Source organism: Esox lucius, chromosome 20, assembly GCF_011004845.1.
Source record: "Esox lucius isolate fEsoLuc1 chromosome 20, fEsoLuc1.pri, whole genome shotgun sequence".
NCBI classification, from domain to species: domain Eukaryota; kingdom Metazoa; phylum Chordata; class Actinopteri; order Esociformes; family Esocidae; genus Esox; species Esox lucius.
The window spans coordinates 42,038,063-42,058,263 of record NC_047588.1 but is presented as its reverse complement, the minus strand read 5'-3'; the positions used below and the strand labels follow the sequence as shown (position 1 = coordinate 42,058,263).

General features: G+C 44.7%; 1 protein-coding gene across 3 annotated transcripts in view; it reads right to left on the bottom strand.

Annotated features, from left to right (window-relative positions):
- pard3bb (par-3 family cell polarity regulator beta b) overlaps window positions 1-20,201 on the bottom strand; it is a 332,127-nt gene that overhangs the window by 188,109 nt on the left and 123,817 nt on the right. For all 3 annotated transcript variants that reach the window (XM_029115967.2, XM_034288552.1, XM_034288553.1), the window contains one exon: window positions 2,207-2,395. In XM_029115967.2, the coding sequence (XP_028971800.2) occupies window positions 2,207-2,395 (189 nt within the window). The remainder of the gene's footprint in view (window positions 1-2,206; window positions 2,396-20,201) is intronic.

The window sequence follows — 20,201 nt, the reverse complement described above, 5'->3', positions numbered from 1 at the left end:
CCCGTCCCCTCCCTAGTCCCCCTAGTCCTTCCCTAGTACCCGGTCCCCTTCCTTAGTACCCTGTCCCCTCCCTAGTACCCCGTCTCCTCCCTAGAACCCCCGATCCCGACTAAGTCCCTCCCACGTCCCCTCCCTCGGCCTGGTCCCCTCCCTCAACATCAGGAACAGCCATCCCAACCCCCTCCCTCCCCGTCTCAAAGGATGTATATAAACCATTCCAAACTTCTCATCTTCACAGGTGAACTTCTCATGGGTCTACTCAGAGAAGCTGCACACGCTAAAACCTCCTCTTCCCTTCACTACTCAACCATATTACACAGTGGAGAGGAGGAAGGAGACACATACAGACACAGATACTGACATACAGACAGAGATACTGACATACAGACAGAGATACTGACATACAGACAGATATACTGACATACAGACACAGATACTGACATACAGACACAGATACTGACATACAGACAGAGATACTGACATACAGACAGAGATTCTGACATACAGACACAGATACTGACATACAGACACAGATACTGACATACAGACACAGATACTGACATACAGACACAGATAATGACATACAAACACAGATACTGACATACAGACAGAGATACTGACATACAGACACAGATACTGACATACAGACAGAGAGACAAATACGCCACAGAGCTGTGAAGTAGGGAGAGTCTGAGGTCCTCACAGATAATGACAGACATCTGGAAGATGTGGTAATAAAATGTCCTTCAAATATGACCTTACATTGACACATTAAACCTTGTTTAGCAGGATAGGACAGGCAGACTGGAGGACAGGCAGACTGGAGGACAGGCAGACTAGAGGACAGGCAGACTAGAGGACAGGCAGACTAGAGGACAGGCAGACTGGAGGACAGGCAGACTGGAGGACAGGCAGACTGGAGGACAGGCAGACTGGAGGACAAACAGATGAGAATTTATCTCAGTGACAAACAGTGTTTCTGCCATTCAGGTGAAGCTCAGGGCGAATACCCTCAGCTGTCCTCGGCAAGCCTTACAGTTCCCCTGATCTCTGACCCTGTACCCACATGTCAGTCATGACCTTGTCAGGCAGACTGCAGCCTGTTCAGGGTCGGGCCGGTGTGGGCCCAGGGCCGATGTGGGCCCAGGGCCGAGGTGGGCCCAGGGCCGAGGTGGGCCCAGGGCCGGTGGGTCTCAAGGGCTTTCACCAGAGCCTGTCCAAAACGCTACATTCCACTGACATTCAGTCCCTGGCTGATGCAACTCATTCACATCCTCTGACTAGAGTGGGATTTTAAAATGTCTAAAAGGGATGAAAGCAAGCACACTCCCTGATGTACCATGGATTCATTAACATAATATAAAAACTTGGTTGGGCAAAAAATATATGAAAAAATCTGAAAAACACAATAAGACTGTTGGCTGAAAGACCACAACAACAAAATGTGAAACGTGCCTTGAATAGTCTCTGGCTGGTCAACTGTCCAGTCAAAACCCAGGAATCCTGTACACCTACATCACCTCGGTAACCAGGATGTTACTTCACCGTAACCAGTCAGAGGGTCTCCATGGTGATACCTTGTACTGTAGGATGATAACCATTCAGTGTATCTACGTTTAACTGTAGGATGATAACTAGTCAGTGTCTCTACCTTGTACTGTAGGATGAAAACCATTTAGGGTCTCTATCTTGTATTGTAGGATGACAACAAATCAGTGCCTCTACCTTGTGTTGTAGGACGATAACCAGTCAGTGCCTCTACCTGGTACTGTAGGATGATAACCATTCAGTGTATCTACGTTTAACTGTAGGATGATAACCAGTCAGTGTCTCTACATTGTATTGTAGGATGATAACCAGTCAGTGTCTCTACATTGTATTGTAGGATGATAACCATTCAGTGTATCTACGTTTAACTGTAGGATGATAACCAGTCAGTGTCTCTACATTGTATTGTAGGATGATAACCATTCAGTGTATCTACATTGTATTGTAGGATGATAACCATTTAGTGTATCTACGTTTAACTGTAGGATGATAACCAGTCAGTGTCTCTACATTGTATTGTAGGATGATAATCATTCAGTGTATCTACGTTTAACTGTAGGATGATAACCAGTCAGTGTCTCTACATTGTATTGTAGGATAATAACCAGTCAGTGTCTCTACATTGTATTGTAGGATGATAACCAGTCAGTGTTTCTACCTTGTAGGCAGCTCCTCCATGGATGATGGACTTGATAAAGATGCCCAGGTCCTCTCCTGTCTCCCGGGATTTATTGCCTTTTAGGCTGATTCCCAGACCGGCGGAACCTGTGTCGTTCAGAGGAACCTCAAACATAAGCTGCTCCTTGCCCTCCTCGGACAGAAGAACAGCCCGTGCCTCCTCTTCCTTCTGAGGAACAAAGACAGGAGATTCAGTAGAGGAAATACAACAGCATCAGCACATAATCCCCCATACTTTAACCACCTGCAACACGACCATTTACACAACTAATATTTTATCATTTCAGGTCTCTACTTCTTTGATAGTATTTTGAGAGTGTACAGTTCAGTGTTAATCCCAGGTTATTTATTATTTGTTTGTGTTTTGAGAGTGTATAGTTTAGTGTATATCCCAGGTTATTTATTTTTTGTTTGTGTTTTGAGAGTGTATAGTTTAGTGTTAATCCCAGGTTATTTATTTTTTGTTTGTGTTTTGAGAGTGTATAGTTTAGTGTTAATCCCAGGTTATTTATTTTTTGTTTGTGTTTTGAGAGTGTATAGTTTAGTGTTAATCCCAGGTTATTTATTTTTTGTTTGTGTTTTGAGAGTGTATAGTTTAGTGTTAATCCCAGGTTATTTATTTTTTGTTTGTGTTTTGAGAGTGTATAGTTTAGTGTTAATCCCAGGTTATTTACTTTACTTTTCGTAATTGGCAAAATAGAAATGCAGCACTTTTCCTGATCCAGTTGTAATGAACTGAATTAACAGAGAGAGATGCACAGGGAGCAGCCTGTAAGTACCAGGAGAAGAGGGAGGACGGGGAGAAGAAGAGGGAGAAGAGGAGAAGGGGGAGGAGATGTGGGAGGAGAGAAGAGGGAGGAGGAGGATGGGGAGGAGATGTGGGAGGAGAGAAGAAGGAGGATGAGAGGGAGGAGACACGGGAGGAGAGAAGAGGGAGGATGAGAGGGAGGAGACGTGGGAGGAGAGAAGAAGGAGGAGGAGGATGGGGAGGAGATGTGGGAGGAGAGAAGAGGGAGGAGGGCGTTGACTAGAGATTTGTGCAACGGAAGCAGGTTACGATTTCAACGATGTCACTGATACCCTGGGATCTACATGATCACGTTGCTGTTAATGTTTTGCTGGAATCTCGTCTGTTGGACAACCAAAGTTGATCGCAAAAGAACATCAAAATACATGTTCTGTTTCTAAATACAGATTTAGTAATTGTTCACCTCTGAATAAAGTCATGAAACATGAACGGATAATGCACATTATTGAAAAGAGATTTCAAATTCCAATGGGCCTAACGTTTTCTTTTTTGAGAAGGCATGTTTTTCAGTGTAGAAGAGCACAGCTGTTTATTTGGTTCTTTATTGTTCACTGCAATGGATCAGTCTTAACACCTTACTTTCTACAGCAAGTAATGAAGGTTACGTAACTAGTTACTTCATGGGAACTGCAACTACAGACTGTGATAAGTCACTTTTAAACTGTTGGGCAGCCAAACATTCACCAAATGCAGGCTGCTTTTCTAAGTATTTTTTCCATGTCATTATTTCTGTAACAGCCACAGCAGTGTGGTCAGAGCTGTGGTCATTTCACACTGTGATCCTTTCACTATTAAAAGATCCAAAAAATCCATTTGTTTTGGTTCCTTTTCCTTTCTCACCCCCCCCTCCCCTAGAATGTCCAGAAAATGACCAGCATATTTTGAAAGACATTTCGTTTTCAATTGAGAAAAAGAAAACGAGAGAAAAAGGCAGGAGAAATGTCCATTATTCTAACAGCAAGATGAAAAGGGTCTTTTGTCGCCAGGGAAACGGCCCCGGACAGAGAGACAGAATCTACAACCCAAAGAGACACAGATTACATATGTTATTCACTGCCCCAGACAGAGAGACAGAATCTACAACACAAAGAGACACATATTGTATATATTATTCACTGCCCTGGACAGAGAGACAGAATCTACAACACAAAGAGACAGATTACATATGTTATTCACTGCCCCAGACAGAGAGACAGAATCTACAACACAAAGAGACAGATTACATATGTTATTCACTGCCCTGGACAGAGAGACAGAATCTACAACACAAAGAGACAGATTACATATGTTATTCACTGCCCCAGACAGAGAGACAGAATCTACAACACAAAGAGACAGATTACATATGTTATTCACTGCCCTGGACAGAGAGACAGAATCTACAACACAAAGAGACAGATTACATATGTTATTCACTGCCCTGGACAGAGAGACAGAATCTACAACACAAAGAGACAGATTACATATGTTATTCACTGCCCCGGACAGAGAGACAGAATCTACAACACAAAGAGACAGATTACATATGTTATTCACTGCCCTGGACAGAGAGACAGAATCTACAACACAAAGAGACAGATTACATATGTTATTCACTGCCCCAGACAGAGAGACAGAATCTACAAAACAAAGAGACAGATTACATATGTTATTAACTGCCCCGGACAGAGAGACAGAATCTACAACCCACAGAGATACAGATTGTTATTCACTGGGAGACAGAATCTACAACACAAAGAAAGAGACACAGTTCACATATGTAATTCTGAAATCAGGTGAAAACTGTGTGTAATGTTGATATTTTTTATTTAGCTGCACTTGACTTGGCATTGATAAAGCATATAAACCCATTCAAACAAATCCCCTCTGAATTGATTTCAGAGAGAAAGAGAGAGAGACCAAAGAAGGAGAAAGACATAGAGATACAATGAATAAGAAGGGGTAGAACCAGGTCCAGATGTACAATAGTACAGTGACATGGATCAAATCCACAGACCCAGATAATTCATTATATTAATGTACATTCCTCCTCTCTTGGTCGGATACCATGCCCCCTTCTGAGTAGGACCTGGGGGGCACCTGGTCCAGAGTAGTGTACCAATGTCTAAAAAATGAAAAATAGAACTGCAAGTAAACAGAGAGAAGGAGAGACAGGAACAGAGAGGAGAGACAGGGACAGAAAGGAGAGACAGGGACAGAAAGGAAGAGAGAAGAGGACAGATTGAGAGGGACAGATTGAGAGGGACAGATTGAGAGGGACAGAGAGAAAATGGTTGAGATAGCAGGATGGAGAGAGTGGGGGAAAGGGAAGAAAGAGAGGGATGAGAGTGGGGGAAAGGGAAGAAAGAGAGGGATGAGAGTGGGGAAGAGCGGGGGTAGAAACAGGAAAGCTTTGCCAGTCAAACGATGCGTGATATAATTCAGTCAATATCTGATGGATTTTCCAAATGCTAGAGGTTTAGAGAATCGCTGTACAGTGTGGAACTTGTGCATTCATAACATTTATGTATTACCTTTGAACAATTTAAATGACTGTCCTTTCTAGAAAGAAATAGAGTGGAAGAGTGAGGGAGAAATAAAGTCAGAAAGGAAGAAGTTCAGCCCTGGCAAAGTCAGTGTGCATGTGAGTAATGTGTGTGTGTGTGCATGTGAGTAATGTGTGTGTGTGTGCATGTGAGTAATGTGTGTGTGTGTGTGTGTGTGTGTGCATGTGAGTAATGTGTGTGTGTGTGTGTGTGTGTGTAGGTCATGAAGCGTGTGTTTTTAAGTGTTGAGTGTGGGGCTGGGACTCATATTATGGACTTGGTGGTAAATCCACTGAAAATGTCAACTGGCTCAGTGTCCTGAGAAAGAAGGAGGGTCTGAGACCTAGTGAAGAAGTCCACCATGTACACACACACACACACACACACACACACATAGTAACACACACCATGTACACACATAGAAACACACACCATGTACACACTAACAGACACACAGACACACACATAGTAACACACACCATGTACACACTAACACACACACATAGTAACACACCATGTACACACTAACCGACACACACAGACACACACACCATTTACACACTAACAGACACACACATTGTAACACACACCATGTACACACTAACAAACACACACATAGTAACACACCATGTACACACTAACCGACACACACAGACACACACACCATGTACACACTAACATATGGAATAGAGCTCTAGTCAACAGTGGTACACTACATATGGAATAAGTCCCTAGTCAAAAGAGGTACTCTATAGACAGAATAAGTCCCTAGTCAACAGAGGTACACTACATATGGAATAGAGCCCTAGTCATCAGTGGTACACTACATATGGAATAGTGCTCTGGTCATCAGTGGTACTCCACATAGGGAATAGTGCCCTAGTCAACAGTGGTACACTACATATGGAATAGAGCCCTAGTCATCAGTGGTACACTACATATGGAATAGAGCCCTAGTCATCAGTGGTACACTACATATGGAATAGTGCTCTGGTCATCAGTGGTACTCCACATAGGGAATAGTGCCCTAGTCAACAGTGGTACACTACATATGGAATAGTGCTCTGGTCAACAGTGGTACTCTACATATGGAATAGAGCCCTAGTCAAAAGAGGTACTCTATATACAGAATAAGTCCCTAGTCAACAGAGGTACACTACATATGGAATAGAGCCCTAGTCATCAGTGGTACACTACATATGGAATAGTGCTCTGGTCATCAGTGGTACTCCACATAGGGAATAGTGCCCTAGTCAACAGTGGTACTCTACATACTGCAGGGAATAGTGCCCTAGTCAACAGTGGTACTCTACATATGGAATAGAGCCCTAGTCAACAGTGGTACTCTACATAGGGAATGGCGTATCATTTGGAATATAGAACGTTGTGAGGAGGTGAAAAGTAGAAAGGAGAAGGAGAGAAGATGCAGACGGGGGCCTTAGATGTCAAGACCAAGCAGAAACACAGAGGGTTCATTTGGCGTATAAGACTGCATGCAACTGGCCAAATGAAAACGATACTAGGATGACATTAGACCAGACCCACGTAAGCCTGGATGACAGAGAACAGACAGAGATGGACAGAGTAGAGAAACAGAGCTTGTTTGAAAGAGTTTGAAAGAGAGAAAGTTGATCCATTTCCATTCCTGCATGGTAATAATGGGAATAAAGCTCACCATGAATAGTTTCCATGTTGTTTCCCCCCATACCAGTAGCACTGACTAGTGATCACGAGTGTTGGGCCAGCAAAACACACGGTTCTGATCCCAAGCATTCAAGGTGAAAAGGCCACTTGTTTTGTACATGAGAAAGACAGTTACCCCTAACTACTCTCAGGTCGTGGCTATACCGGGAAAAATACCAGAAAAAAATGCTGTTATGGATTAAATTCTTAAGAACCAGCCCAAGGCGTACTGCCTGGAAACAAAGAAACCGTGGCTCATTTCAGAGCAAATAATAACTAATGTAATCACATGGCAAAGAACATTTACTCTTACTCATTTCACTCCTACTCATTACGCTCCTACTCATTACGCTCCTACTCATTACGCTCCTACTAATCTTGAGCATATTTATTTTGTGTGTAAAAAAGCCTGAATGTGAAATGACCGCTGTTCATCGTTTTGCAGTGATTCAGTGCCCCTTTCCCAGGACGCCAGTATGTCTCAGTCCTGTGTGTTGTGTTGAGGGGATGTTACGGCCTTCAGGTTGTTAAAATGCTCTAACCACCCAGACGCCGTCCTACTAACCCTCCTCTGTGGATCCCTCTTTGTTAAAGCTAAGTGGAAGAACCGTTGACAGATAATCAATTGAGCTGCTGGCATTGGGAAGACACATTAAAACTGACAGGGAACATTCATCTAGTAGCAAGGCTCTTCTGGTTACTACATTTTAGGTGAAAACCCAAAAAATTTTTACCCATAAAAACATTCCTCGACCTCCTGGCCCCAAACCTTAAATGTGAGACTTTGTCTAACTCCCAAACCTAACCTCTAACCTTTAATGCCTCAACTTCAACTTAATTCTAACCCAAAACCTATCCGTATACTAAACACCAAGCCTAAAATGTGAGGACTGTCCAAGAAATACTAACTCTCACAAAATTAAATTAAGTCAAACTCAATTAATTAGTGTAAAGCTCAAACCAATACTCACTTTGGTAGTAATTAGAGTACACACACACACACACACACACACACACACAGAGTCTAGTTTCAGTCTGTATCTAGAACCTGTGTTTGAAACCCCTGTAACATACAGTGTTCTGTTTACTGTATGAAGCATTTAGGTGTTCTGTTTACTGTATGAAGTATTTAGGTTTTCTGTTTACTGTATGAAGCATTTAGGTGTTCTGTTTACTGTATGAAGCATTTAGGTGTTCCGTTTACTGTATGAAGCATTTAGGTGTTCCGTTTACTGTATGAAGCCGTTAGGTGTTCATTTACTATATGAAGCTGTTAGGTGTTCCGTTTACAGTATGAAGCATTTAGGTGTTCCGTTTACTGTATGAAGCATTTAGGTGTTTCATTTACTGTACAAAGCCGTTAGGTGTTATGTTTACTGTATGAAGCTGTTAGGTGTTATGTTTACTGAATGAAGCCATTAGGTGTTAAAGTGCTCTTTGGTCTCCAGCCTCTTCTATCCCTGAGCTGTGGAAGACTCAGGATCAAAGGTTGCAGGTTTTGTCTTAGGGGGCCGGGACTCCCACGACTGTCTCTGTCTGATGTAAACAAGCTGCCAAGTCTCGTGCTGAGTCAGGAGCAGTTTTGACCCACACAGAGGACAACACACCTGGGAAATGCACTACAGCAACACTGCTCAACTCCACAGCTTAGAGGCAGATGTTGTGTGTGTCCTCAGCCTAGATAAACAGAATGGTAAGGTTCTGCTCTACTCTCCTTCTCACACATGCGGTCCAATGACACCCTACTTACTACAGAGTGCACTACTAGGCACAGGGCCTAGGGAATGACAGTAGGGAACAGGGTGCCATTTGGAATAAAGCCATGGAAACAGGGAAGGCCTTCTTGTTTTCGGTCCAATACAGGAACACACCCCAGAGGTTCTTCTGGTAAGTTGGTTCACAGTGGTTTGTGAAGTCATGATTCTGGGAAAAGCAACGCTGTCACAAAAAATATCTAACCAGAAAAAATAATAAAAGAAATCCCAGCGATGGAGAATCCAGAAACCATAACTTCCCTCCTTGGACATATTTTCCTTGTTTCTGCCTCATTGTTCTGTCACTTTGGTGGATTATTCTAGTTGGAAGAAATCACCCCATTATCAAGCAAAGTCTATAGGACTCTATAATAGAAACCGTTCAAACGGATTAAATGTATTATTTTGGGCATTCAGCATGGAAAACAGGCTTTTCTCTTTCCCAAAGAACAGTGGATCTGGATTAAAGAGACAGGGTGACATTCAATTACGCTGAGGAATGAGTCCACATCCCTCCCTCCTCCTTAGTACACTACTCTGGAAAGAGGGGGCCATTTTGGATGGAAACTCATCTGCTGCAGTGAATAGTATGCCCGTGGTGAGTGTATATTTGTGTGTGCAGTCTGAAAGACATTACATTCAATGAGTAAGAGAGCTTTACATTCAATGAGTAAGAGAGCTTTACATTCAGCGAGTAAGAGAGCTTTACATTCAGTGAGTAAGAGAGCTTTACATTCAGCGAGTAAGAGAGCTTTACATTCAGCGAGTAAGAGAGCTTTACATTCAGTGAGTAAGAGAGCTTTACATTCAGTGAGTAAGAGAGCTTTACATTCAGCGAGTAAGAGCTTTACATTCAGCGAGTAAGAGAGCTTTACATTCAGCGAGTAAGAGAGCTTTACATTCAGCGAGTAAGAGAGCTTTACATTCAGCGAGTAAGAGAGCTTTACATTCAGTGAGTAAGAGAGCTTTACATTCAGTGAGTAAGAGAGCTTTACATTCAGTGAGTAAGAGAGCTTTACATTCAGTGAGTAAGAGAGCTTTACATTCAGTGAGTAAGAGAGCTTTACATTCAGTGAGTAAGATAGCTATACATTCATTGAGTAAGAGAGCTTTACATTCAGTGAGTAAGAGAGCTTTACATTCAGTGAGTAAGACAGCTTTGCATTCAGTCAGTAAGGCAGATGTACAGTCAGTCAGCAAGACACCTTGGCATTCAGTCAGTAAGACAGCTTTGCATTCAGTAAGACTGCTGCAAAAGTAATTAGAGAGTTTTTTGGACCAAAAAGTGTAAAGGTCTTGACTGGCCAAGTCAATGTCCACATTTACAGTATCTCACAAAAGTTAGTTTTTGTAAACACTTGAATATATCTGTTCATGTGACAACACTGAAGAAATGACACTTTGCTACAATGTAAAGTAGTGAGTGTAAATTTGCTGTCCCCTCAAAATAACAACACACCACCATTGATGTCTAAACCGCTGGGAACAAAAGTGAGTACACCCCTAAGTGAAAATTAGCCATTTTCCCTCCCCGGTGTCATGTGACTCGTTAGTGTTACAAGGTCTCAGGTGTGAATGGGGAGCAGGTGTGTTACATTTGGTGTTATCACTCTCATACTCCCTCATAATGGTCACTGGAAGTTCAACATGGCACCTCATGGCAAAGAACTCTCTGAGGATCTGAAAAAAGAATTGTTGCTCTACATAAAGATGGCCTAGGCTGTAAGAAGATTACCAAGACCCTGAAACTGAGCTGCAGCACGGTGGCCAAGACCATACAGCGGTTTAACAGGACAGGTTCCACTCAGAACAGGCCTCGCCATGGTCGACCAAAGAAGTTGAGTGCACGTGCTCAGCGTCATATCCAGAGGTTGTCTTTGGGAAATAGACGTATGAGTGCTGCCAGCATTGCTGCAGAGGTTGAAGGGGTGGGGGGTCAGCCTGTCAGTGCTCAGACCATACGCCGCACACTGCATCAAATTGGTCTGCATGGCTGTCGTCCCAGAAGGAAGCCTCTTCTAAAGATGATGCAAAAGAAAGCCCACAAACAGTTTGCTGAAGACAAGTAGACGAAGGACATGGATTACTGGAACCATGTTGTGTGGTCTGATAAGACCAAGATAAACTCATTTGGTTCAGATGGTGTCAAGCGTGTGTGGCGGCAACCAGGTGAGGGGTACAAAGACAAGTGTGTCTTGCCTACAGTCAAACATGGTGGTGGGAGTGTAATGGTCTGGGGCTGCATGAGTGCTGTCGACTCTGGGGAGCTACAGTTCATTGAGGGAACCATGAATGCCAACATGTACTGTGACATACTGAAGCAGAGACTGGGCCTCAGGGCAGTATTCCAACATGATAACGAACCCAAACACACCTCCAAGACGACCACTGCCTTGCTAAAGAAGCTGAGGGTAAAAAGGTGATGGACTGGCCAAGCATGTCTCCGGACCTAAACCCTGTTGAGCATCTGTGGGCCATCCTCAAACGGAAGGTGGAGGAGCGCAAGGTCTCTAACATCAACCAGTTCCGTGATGTCATCATGGAGGTGTGGAAGAGGACTCCAGTGGCGACCTGTGGAGCTCTGGTGAACTCCATGCCCAAGAGGGTTAAGGCAATGCTGGAATATGATGGTGGCCACACAAAATATTGACACAAGTAGTGAGTGTAAATTTGCTGTCCCCTCAAAATAACAACACACAGCCATTGATGTCTAAACCGCTGGCAACAAAAGTGAGTACATCCCTAAGTGAAAATGTCCAAATTGGGCCCAAAGAATGTCAATACACCATGTCAGTGATGTGCCCATGAATATGGAAATTAACAAGAGAAACCAAATATAAAACTAACTAACACAACTAACCACACCCTAGCCCAGCCAGGTTACACTCAGCACAACCTAACGCACCACAACCTAACGCACCACAACCTAACGCACCACAACCTAACGCAGCACAACCTAACTCAGCACAACCTAACTCAGCACAACCTAACTCAGCACAACCTAACTCAGCACAACCTAACTCAGCACAACCTAACTCAGCACAATCTAACTCAGCACAACCTAACTCAGCACAACCTAACTCAGCACAACCTAACGCAGCACAATCTAAATAGCACTCAAGCCACAACAAGTTCCACTTTCGGCTGAGCACCTTACAAACATTTTTTAATTTAGTGATTTGGATGACAGAATGATACCTGATTCAGTGCTTATTTTCTCATTATCCTGACATTACCGGAAGCATACCAAATATACCCCATATCAACCAGCATTACCTGAGCTCTACCAGAATTACCATTACTCAGCATTACTCAGCATTACTCAGCATTACTCAGCATTACTCAGCATTACAGGAGAACATCGGGGGATAACCATGGAACAGGAGGGAGGAGGTGACTGGGCGTATTTGCTCCATAGAAGAGGACAGGGGAGGTGACTGGGCGTATTACCTCCATGGAGGAGGAGGGAGGAGGTGACTGGGTGTATTTCCTCCATAGAAGAGGAGAGAGGAGGTGACTGGGTGTATTACCTCCATGGAAGAGGAGGGAGGAGGTGACTGGGTGTATTTCCTCCATAGAAGAGGAGAGAGGAGACAAATGGGCAAATTTCCTCCATGGAGTAGCAGACAGGAGGTGAACTGGGATATTTCCTCCATGGTGGAGCAGAAGGGAGGTGACAGGTTATATTTCCTCCATGGAGGAGCAGAGGGGAGGTGACAGGTTATATTTCCTCCATGGAGGAGCAGAGGGGAGGTGACAGGTTATATTTCCTCCATGGCGGAGCAGAGGGGAGGTGAATTAAAGGGTTAGAGGATCACTGACGACTCAGTGGGAGTCGGTTCCACACAGCTAGAAAACCAGCATCCCAGAAAGACAGCTATCAACTCTAACACACCCACACATCCACACCCACACCCACACATCCACACCCACCTACACACCCACACCCACACCCACACATCCACACCCACACATCCACACCCACCCACACATCCACACCCACCCACACACCCACACCCACCCACACACCCACACCCACACCCACACATCCACACCCACACATCCACACCCACACATCCACACCCACACCCACACATCCACACCCACACCCACCCACACATCCACACCCACACCTCCACACCCACCCACACATTCACACCCACACCCACACCTCCACACCCCCCTACACCTACACCCACCTACACACTGGCACCCACCTACACACACCTACACCCACACCCACACCCCCCTACACCCACACCCACCCACCTACACACCCACCCACACCTACACACTGGCACCCACCTACACACACCTACACCCACTTACACACCCCCCTACACCCACACACACCCCCCTACACACCCCCCTACACCCACACACACCCCCTTACATACTGGCACCCACCTACACACCCATCTACACACAACCAATTTCAGGGTGATACTAGTGCACAATAAGCAGCAATAAAAGCAGAGCAACAATAAAGAGGGAAAGTCAGTTGTGATAATGTTAATTGATGAAAGAGAGAGAGAGCAGCAATAAAAAGGGAAAATCAGTTATGATTATGTTAACTGATGGGTTTTCTCTATATTCTAATGTTTTGTGACTGTAGTTGAATGGTCTCTATCCCCCCTCAGTTGGCCGGAGCGTCACACACAGCAGACACATAAGCACTGTGAGAAACCCCAGATAAGCCCTTAGGAAGGACACTGGTATGTATATACACATACACACCCACACAAACACACAGAAATACACACAACACACACAAACAGAAATACACACGAGACAGAGGAGAGACAGGGGGAGCGGGTTGAAACAGAGGAGAGACAGACAGAGGAGAGACAGGGGGAGCGGGCTGAACCAGGGGAGAGACAGAGACAGAGGAGAGACAGGGGGAGCGGGTTGAACCAGAGGAGAGACAGAGACAGAGGAGAGACAGAGGAGAGACAGGGGGAGCGGGTTGAACCAGAGGAGAGACGGAGACAGAGGAGAGACAGAGACAGAGGAGAGACAGGGGGAGCGGGTTGAACCAGAGGAGAGACAGAGGAGAGACAGTGAAAGTAGGGTGCGGGTTGAACCAGAGGAGAGACAGAGACAGAGGAGTAGGGTGCGGGTTGAACCAGAGGAGAGACAGAGACAGAGGAGAGACAGAGACAGAGGAGAGACAGGGGGAGCAGGTTGAACCAGAGGAGAGACGGAGACAGAGGAGAGACAGGAGAGACAGAGACAGAGGAGAGACAGGGGGAGCAGGTTGAACCAGAGGAGAGACGGAGACAGAGGAGAGAGAGACAGAGGAGAGACAGGGGGTGCGGGTTGAACCAGAGGAGAGACAGAGACAGAGGAGAGACAGAGGAGAGACAGGGGGAGCAGGTTGAACCAGAGGAGAGACAGGGGGAGCAGGTTGAACCAGAAGAGAGACAGAGGAGAGACGGGGGAGCAGGTTGAACCACAGGAGAGACAGGGGGAGCAGGTTGAACCAGAGGAGAGACAGAGGAGAGACAGGGGGAGCAGGTTGAACCAGAGGAGAGACAGGGGGAGCAGGTTGAATCAGAGGAGAGACAGAGGAGAGACAGGGGGAGCGGGTTGAACCAGAGGAGAGACAGAGGAGAGACGGGGAGCGGGTTGAACCAGAGGAGAGATGTAGGTTACAGTTAAATAGACCAGGGGAGAGATGTAGGTTCCAGTTAAATAGACCAGGGGGAAAGATGTAGGTTACAGTTAAATAGACCAGGGGAGAGATGTAGGTTCCAGTTAAATAGACCAGGGGAGAGATGTAGTTTCCAGTTAAATAGACCAGGGGAGAGATGTAGGTTACAGTTAAATAGACCAGGGGAGAGATGTAGGTTACAGTTAAATAGACCAGGGAAGAGATGTAGGTTACAGTTAAATAGACCAGGGAAGAGATGTAGGTTACAGTTAAATAGACCAGGGGAGAGATGTAGGTTACAGTTAAATAGACCAGGGGAGAGATGTAGGTTACAGTTAAATAGACCAGGGGAGAGATGTAGGTTACAGTTAAATAGACCAGGGGAGAGATGTAGGTTACAGTTAAATAGACCAGGGGAGAGATGTAGGTTACAGTTAAATAGACCAGGGGAGAGATGTAGGTTACAGTTAAATAGACCAGGGGAGAGATGTAGGTTACAGTTAAATAGACCAGGGGAGAGATGTAGGTTACAGTTAAATAGACCAGGGGAGAGATGTAGGTTACAGTTAAATAGACCAGGGGAGAGATATAGGTTAGAGTTAAATAGACTAGGGGAGAGATGTAGGTTACAGTGATCAGGACCAAGGAATATACTTCTCAATTCACTTACCCAAGATTGTCAGGTTTCAACGATGTAAAATGTCATGTTTATTAACATGAAAAGTGTCTAACAAACATGGTTTGGTTTTACAGTTGGGTGCCATTTGATCAGCTGCCTTCTAGATGGGGACTGATTTGGTGTGTTTGTGTTGGGTTTAAAGGATTGTGTGCGTGTGTGGCAGAGTGTGTGTTTATATAGGGTTTAAAGAGGATCTGGGGGGAGAAGAACAACTCCAGAGATGGCTGGATGCAGAAATAGACCCAGTCTGAAATGGCACCGTGTTCTCTATTAACTCTGGTCTAAGGTAGTGGACTATCTAGGGAATACGGTGCCATTTGGGATACACAGTACACATCGGTTGATGAGGAAAGATTAGAGTTAATAAGATGGAGGATGGTTGAGAGAGATGGAGGATGGGTGAGAGAGAGGGAGGATGGGTGAGAGAGATGGAGGATGGGTGAGAGAGATGGAGGATGGGTGAGATAGATGGAGGATGGGTGAGATAGATGGAGGATGGGTGAGAGAGATGAAGGATGGGTGAGAGAGATTGAGGATGGGTGAGATAGATGAAGGATGGGTGAGAGAGATGGAGGATGGGTGAGATAGATGGAGGATGGGTGACATAGATGAAGGATGGGTGAGAGAGATGGAGGATGGGTGAGATAGATGGAGGATGGGTGAGATAGATGAAGGATGGGTGAGAGAGATGGAGGATGGGTGAGAGAGATGGAGGATGGGTGAGATAGATGGAGGATGGGTGAGATAGATGGAGGATGGGTGAGATAGATGGAGGATGGGTGAGAGAGATGAAGGATGGGTGAGAGAGATTGAGGATGGGTGAGATATATGAAGGATGGGTGAGAGAGATGGAGGATGGGTGAGAGAGATGGAGGATGGGTGAGATAGATGGAGGATGGGTGAGTGGGTGAGTGAGTGAGATTGATGGAGGATGGGTGAGATAGATGGAGGATGGGTGATATATATATATATATATATACATACAGTGGGGAGAGCAAATATTTGATACACTGCTGATTTTGCAGGTTTTCCTACTTACAAAGCATGTATAAGTCTGTCATTTTTATCATAGGTACTCTTCAACTGTGAGAGACATAATCTAAAACCAGAAAATCACATTGTATGATTTTTAAGTAATTAATTAGCATATTATTGCATGACGTAAGTATTTGATCACCTACCAACCAGTAAGAATTCCGGCTCTCACAGACCTGTTAGTTTTTCTTTAAGAAGCCCTCCTGTTCTTCACTCATTACCTGTATTAACTGCACCTGTTTGAACTTGTTACCTGTATAAAAGACACCTGTCCACACACTCAATCAAACAGACTCCACAATGGCCAAGACCAGAGAGCTGTGTAAGGACATCAGGGATACAATTGTAGACCTGCACAAGGCTGGGATGGGCAACAGGACAATAGGCAAGCAGCTTAGTGAGAAGGCAACAACTGTTGGCGCAATTATTAGAAAATGAAAGAAGTTCAAAATGACGGTCAATCTCCCTCGGCCTGGGGCTCCATGCAAGATCTCACCTCGTGGGGCATCAATGATCATGAGGAAGGTGAGGGATCAGCCCAGAACTACACGGCAGGACCTGGTCAATGACCTGAAGAGAGCTGGGACCACAATCTCAAAGAAAACTTTTAGTAACACACTACGCCGTCATGGATTAAAATCCTGCAGCGCACACAAGGTCCCCATGCTCATGCCAGCATGTCCAGGCCCGTCTGAAGTTTGCCAATGATCATCTGGATGATCCAGAGGAGGAATGGAAAAAGGTCATGTGGTCTGATGAGACAAACATTTTGCTTTTTGGTCTAAACTCCACTCGCCGTGTTTGGAGGAAGAATAAGGATGAGTACAACCCCAAGAACACCATCCCAACCGTGAAGCATGGAGGTGGAGACATCATTCTTTGGGGATGCTTTTCTGCAAAGGGGACAGGACGACTGCACCGTATTGAGGGGAGGATGGATGGGGCCATGTATCGCAAGATATTGGCCAACAACCTCCTTCCCTCAGTAAGAGCATTGAAGATGGGTCGTGGTTGGGTCTTCCAGCATAACAACTTCCCGAAACACACAGCCAGGGCAACTAAGGAGTGGCTCCATAAGAAGCATCCCAAGGTCCTGGAGTGGCCTAGCCAGACCTGAACCCGTTAGAAAATCTTTGAAGGGAGCTGAAAGTCCGTATTACCCAGCGACAGCCCCGAAACCTGAAGTATCTGGAGAAGGTCTGTATGGAGGAGTGGGCCAAAATCCCTGCTGCAGTGTGTGCAAACAGGAAACGTATGATCTCTGTAATTGCAAACAAAGGTTTCTGTACCAAATATTAAGTTCGGCTTTTCTGATGTATCAAATAATTATGTCATGCAATAAAATGCTAATTAATTACTTAAAAATCATTCAATGTGATTTTCTGGATTTTAGATTCTGTCTCTCACAGTTGAAGTGTACCTATTATAAAAATTACAGACCTCTACATGCTTTGTAAGTGGGAAAACCTGCCAAATCGGCAGTGTATCAAATACTTGTTCTCCCCACTGTGTATATATATATATATATATACGGAAACTAGAAATCGAGCTCAAAATGTAAGTGCGCGTGTGTGTGTTTAATACTTAATTCACAGAGCAGCTCGTACATCAAACACACGACAGCAGATTGTGAAAGTAGGAAGTGAAGAAGAAAGGAAAGAAGGAAGTGAAGAAGAAAGGAAAGACGGAGCAGAGCAGAGCAGATTCCAGTGTTCCCATCAGTCTTCCAGGACACAGCCTGGACCAGGGCAGTTTGGTGAACTAACTATCCCTTTCAAAGATGAGTCCTACAGTTTGTTGTTTGTCTATGAACTGAGCAGGAAACAAATGACAGCGACTGCTGTTGCTCTAATAGCAGTTTAATTAGGCCCATATTTCCCTTGTGTCTACATGACCTTTCAGATAGTGTTGAGCTGCTGTCTACGTATACTAGCTCTGTCAGCTTGTCCCACACACACCAGCCACAATATCACATGCACACGCATATGAGCACACACACCAGCCACAACACTAACACCCACAAATGAACGGACAGAACGTGGACACACACGCACACACCTTAAGACACTCACAGACACTTACACACACAGACATGTTGAAGGTGCCATCCCATTAGCTACAGAAGGTGAGGGAACTGTATAAAGAATGTCATCTCTTGCATCTAGCAAATCTAGTTACAACAGGAGTGTTTTTGACGTTTGATCATGTGAACAAACACCTATTCCTTCCAGTCAAACCCAGGCCAGCCACTTCATACCACAAGATGATAACCTGCAACACAAAATGACCACAACAAACACATTTTCATGGACCAAGAACTGCCTTAAGTCGGTGCTTGCGAGGAAGCTCAGTAGCGCTGAACGCACAACCTGCTGTCCCAACATCTGTGACTGCTTAGGGGTTGGCGCTGGGGCACACCTGGAGCAGAGGTGTCTGGGAATGAGATGAACTCTTTACTGTCCTATTGCCAATGAGTGCACCCTACCATTCAAAAGTTGGGGTTTACATAGAAATAACCTTGTTTTCCATTAAAACATACATAAAATGAGTCTGAAAAGGGAATATAGCAAAGCACCCCGAGACGATCACTTTCCTTGACAGATGGCGTCAATCACTTCTCCAGCATCTTTGAATTTGGTCTGTGTCTGATGAATGTTGTTCTTTGTGATCCGAACAACTCAAACTTAGTTTTGTCTGTCCATAACACATTTCCAATCTTGTCTGTGTTCTTTTGCCCATCTTTACTGTTGACATTGAGACTGTTTTTTCTGCGGGCTCTATATAATGAAGCTGCCAGTAGAGAACCGGTGAGTTGTATGTTTCTGTCCTCTTGCTCAGTTGTGCACCAGGGCCTCCCACTCCTCTTTCTATTCTGGTTAGAGACAGTAAGCGCTGATCTGTGAACGGAGTAGCACACAGCGTTGTCTGAGACCTTCAGTTTCTTGGCAATTTCTCACATGGAATGGCCTCCATTTCTCCCGAAAAATAATAGACTGATGCCATTCAGAAGAAAGTTATTTGTTTCTGGCCACACTGAGCCTGTATTTGCACCCACAATTGCTGATGCTACAGATACTCATTTGAATGAAGGAGGAGTTATATTGCTTTAATCAGTATAACGGGTTTTCAGCTGTGCTAACAATTGCAAAAGGGTTTTCTACTGATCAACAGGCATTTTAAAATGATAAACTTGGATTAGCAGACACAACGTGCCATTGGAACATAGGAGTGATGGTTGCAGATAATGTAGCGATCAGCCATTTCCAGCTATAGTAGTAATATGCAACATTACCAATGTCTACACTGTCTGTTCTTTAATGGACAAAGTATGTGACCCCAAACATTTCAACGGCAGTGTACGTTGGACCTGAAAACGAAAGTCATTATTTAAACCGACAATTAAAAAGGCATACATTTACAGGATCATAACCTCGAAGGGGTTAAAAGGAGGTGAAAAGGAGGCCAGGGTAAGGGTGATGATTAAAGAACAGAGAGAAAAAGTCAATATCAGGGAGGATCCAAGTCAGACTGCAACCAACAGACGACCCTCCTCTCTGAAACCAAGAGACCACCCTCCTCTCTGAAACCAAGAGACCACCCTCTTTTCTGAAACCAAGAGACCACCCTCTTTTCTGAAACCAAGAGACCACCCTCTTTACTGAAACCAAGAGACCACTCTCTTTTCTGAAACCAAGAGACCACCCTCTTTTCTGAAACCAACAGACCACCCTCCTCTCTGAAACCAACAGACCACCCCCCTCTCTGAAACCAACAGACCACCCCCCTCTCTGAAACCAACAGACCACCCCCCTCTCTGAAACCAACAGACCACCCTCCT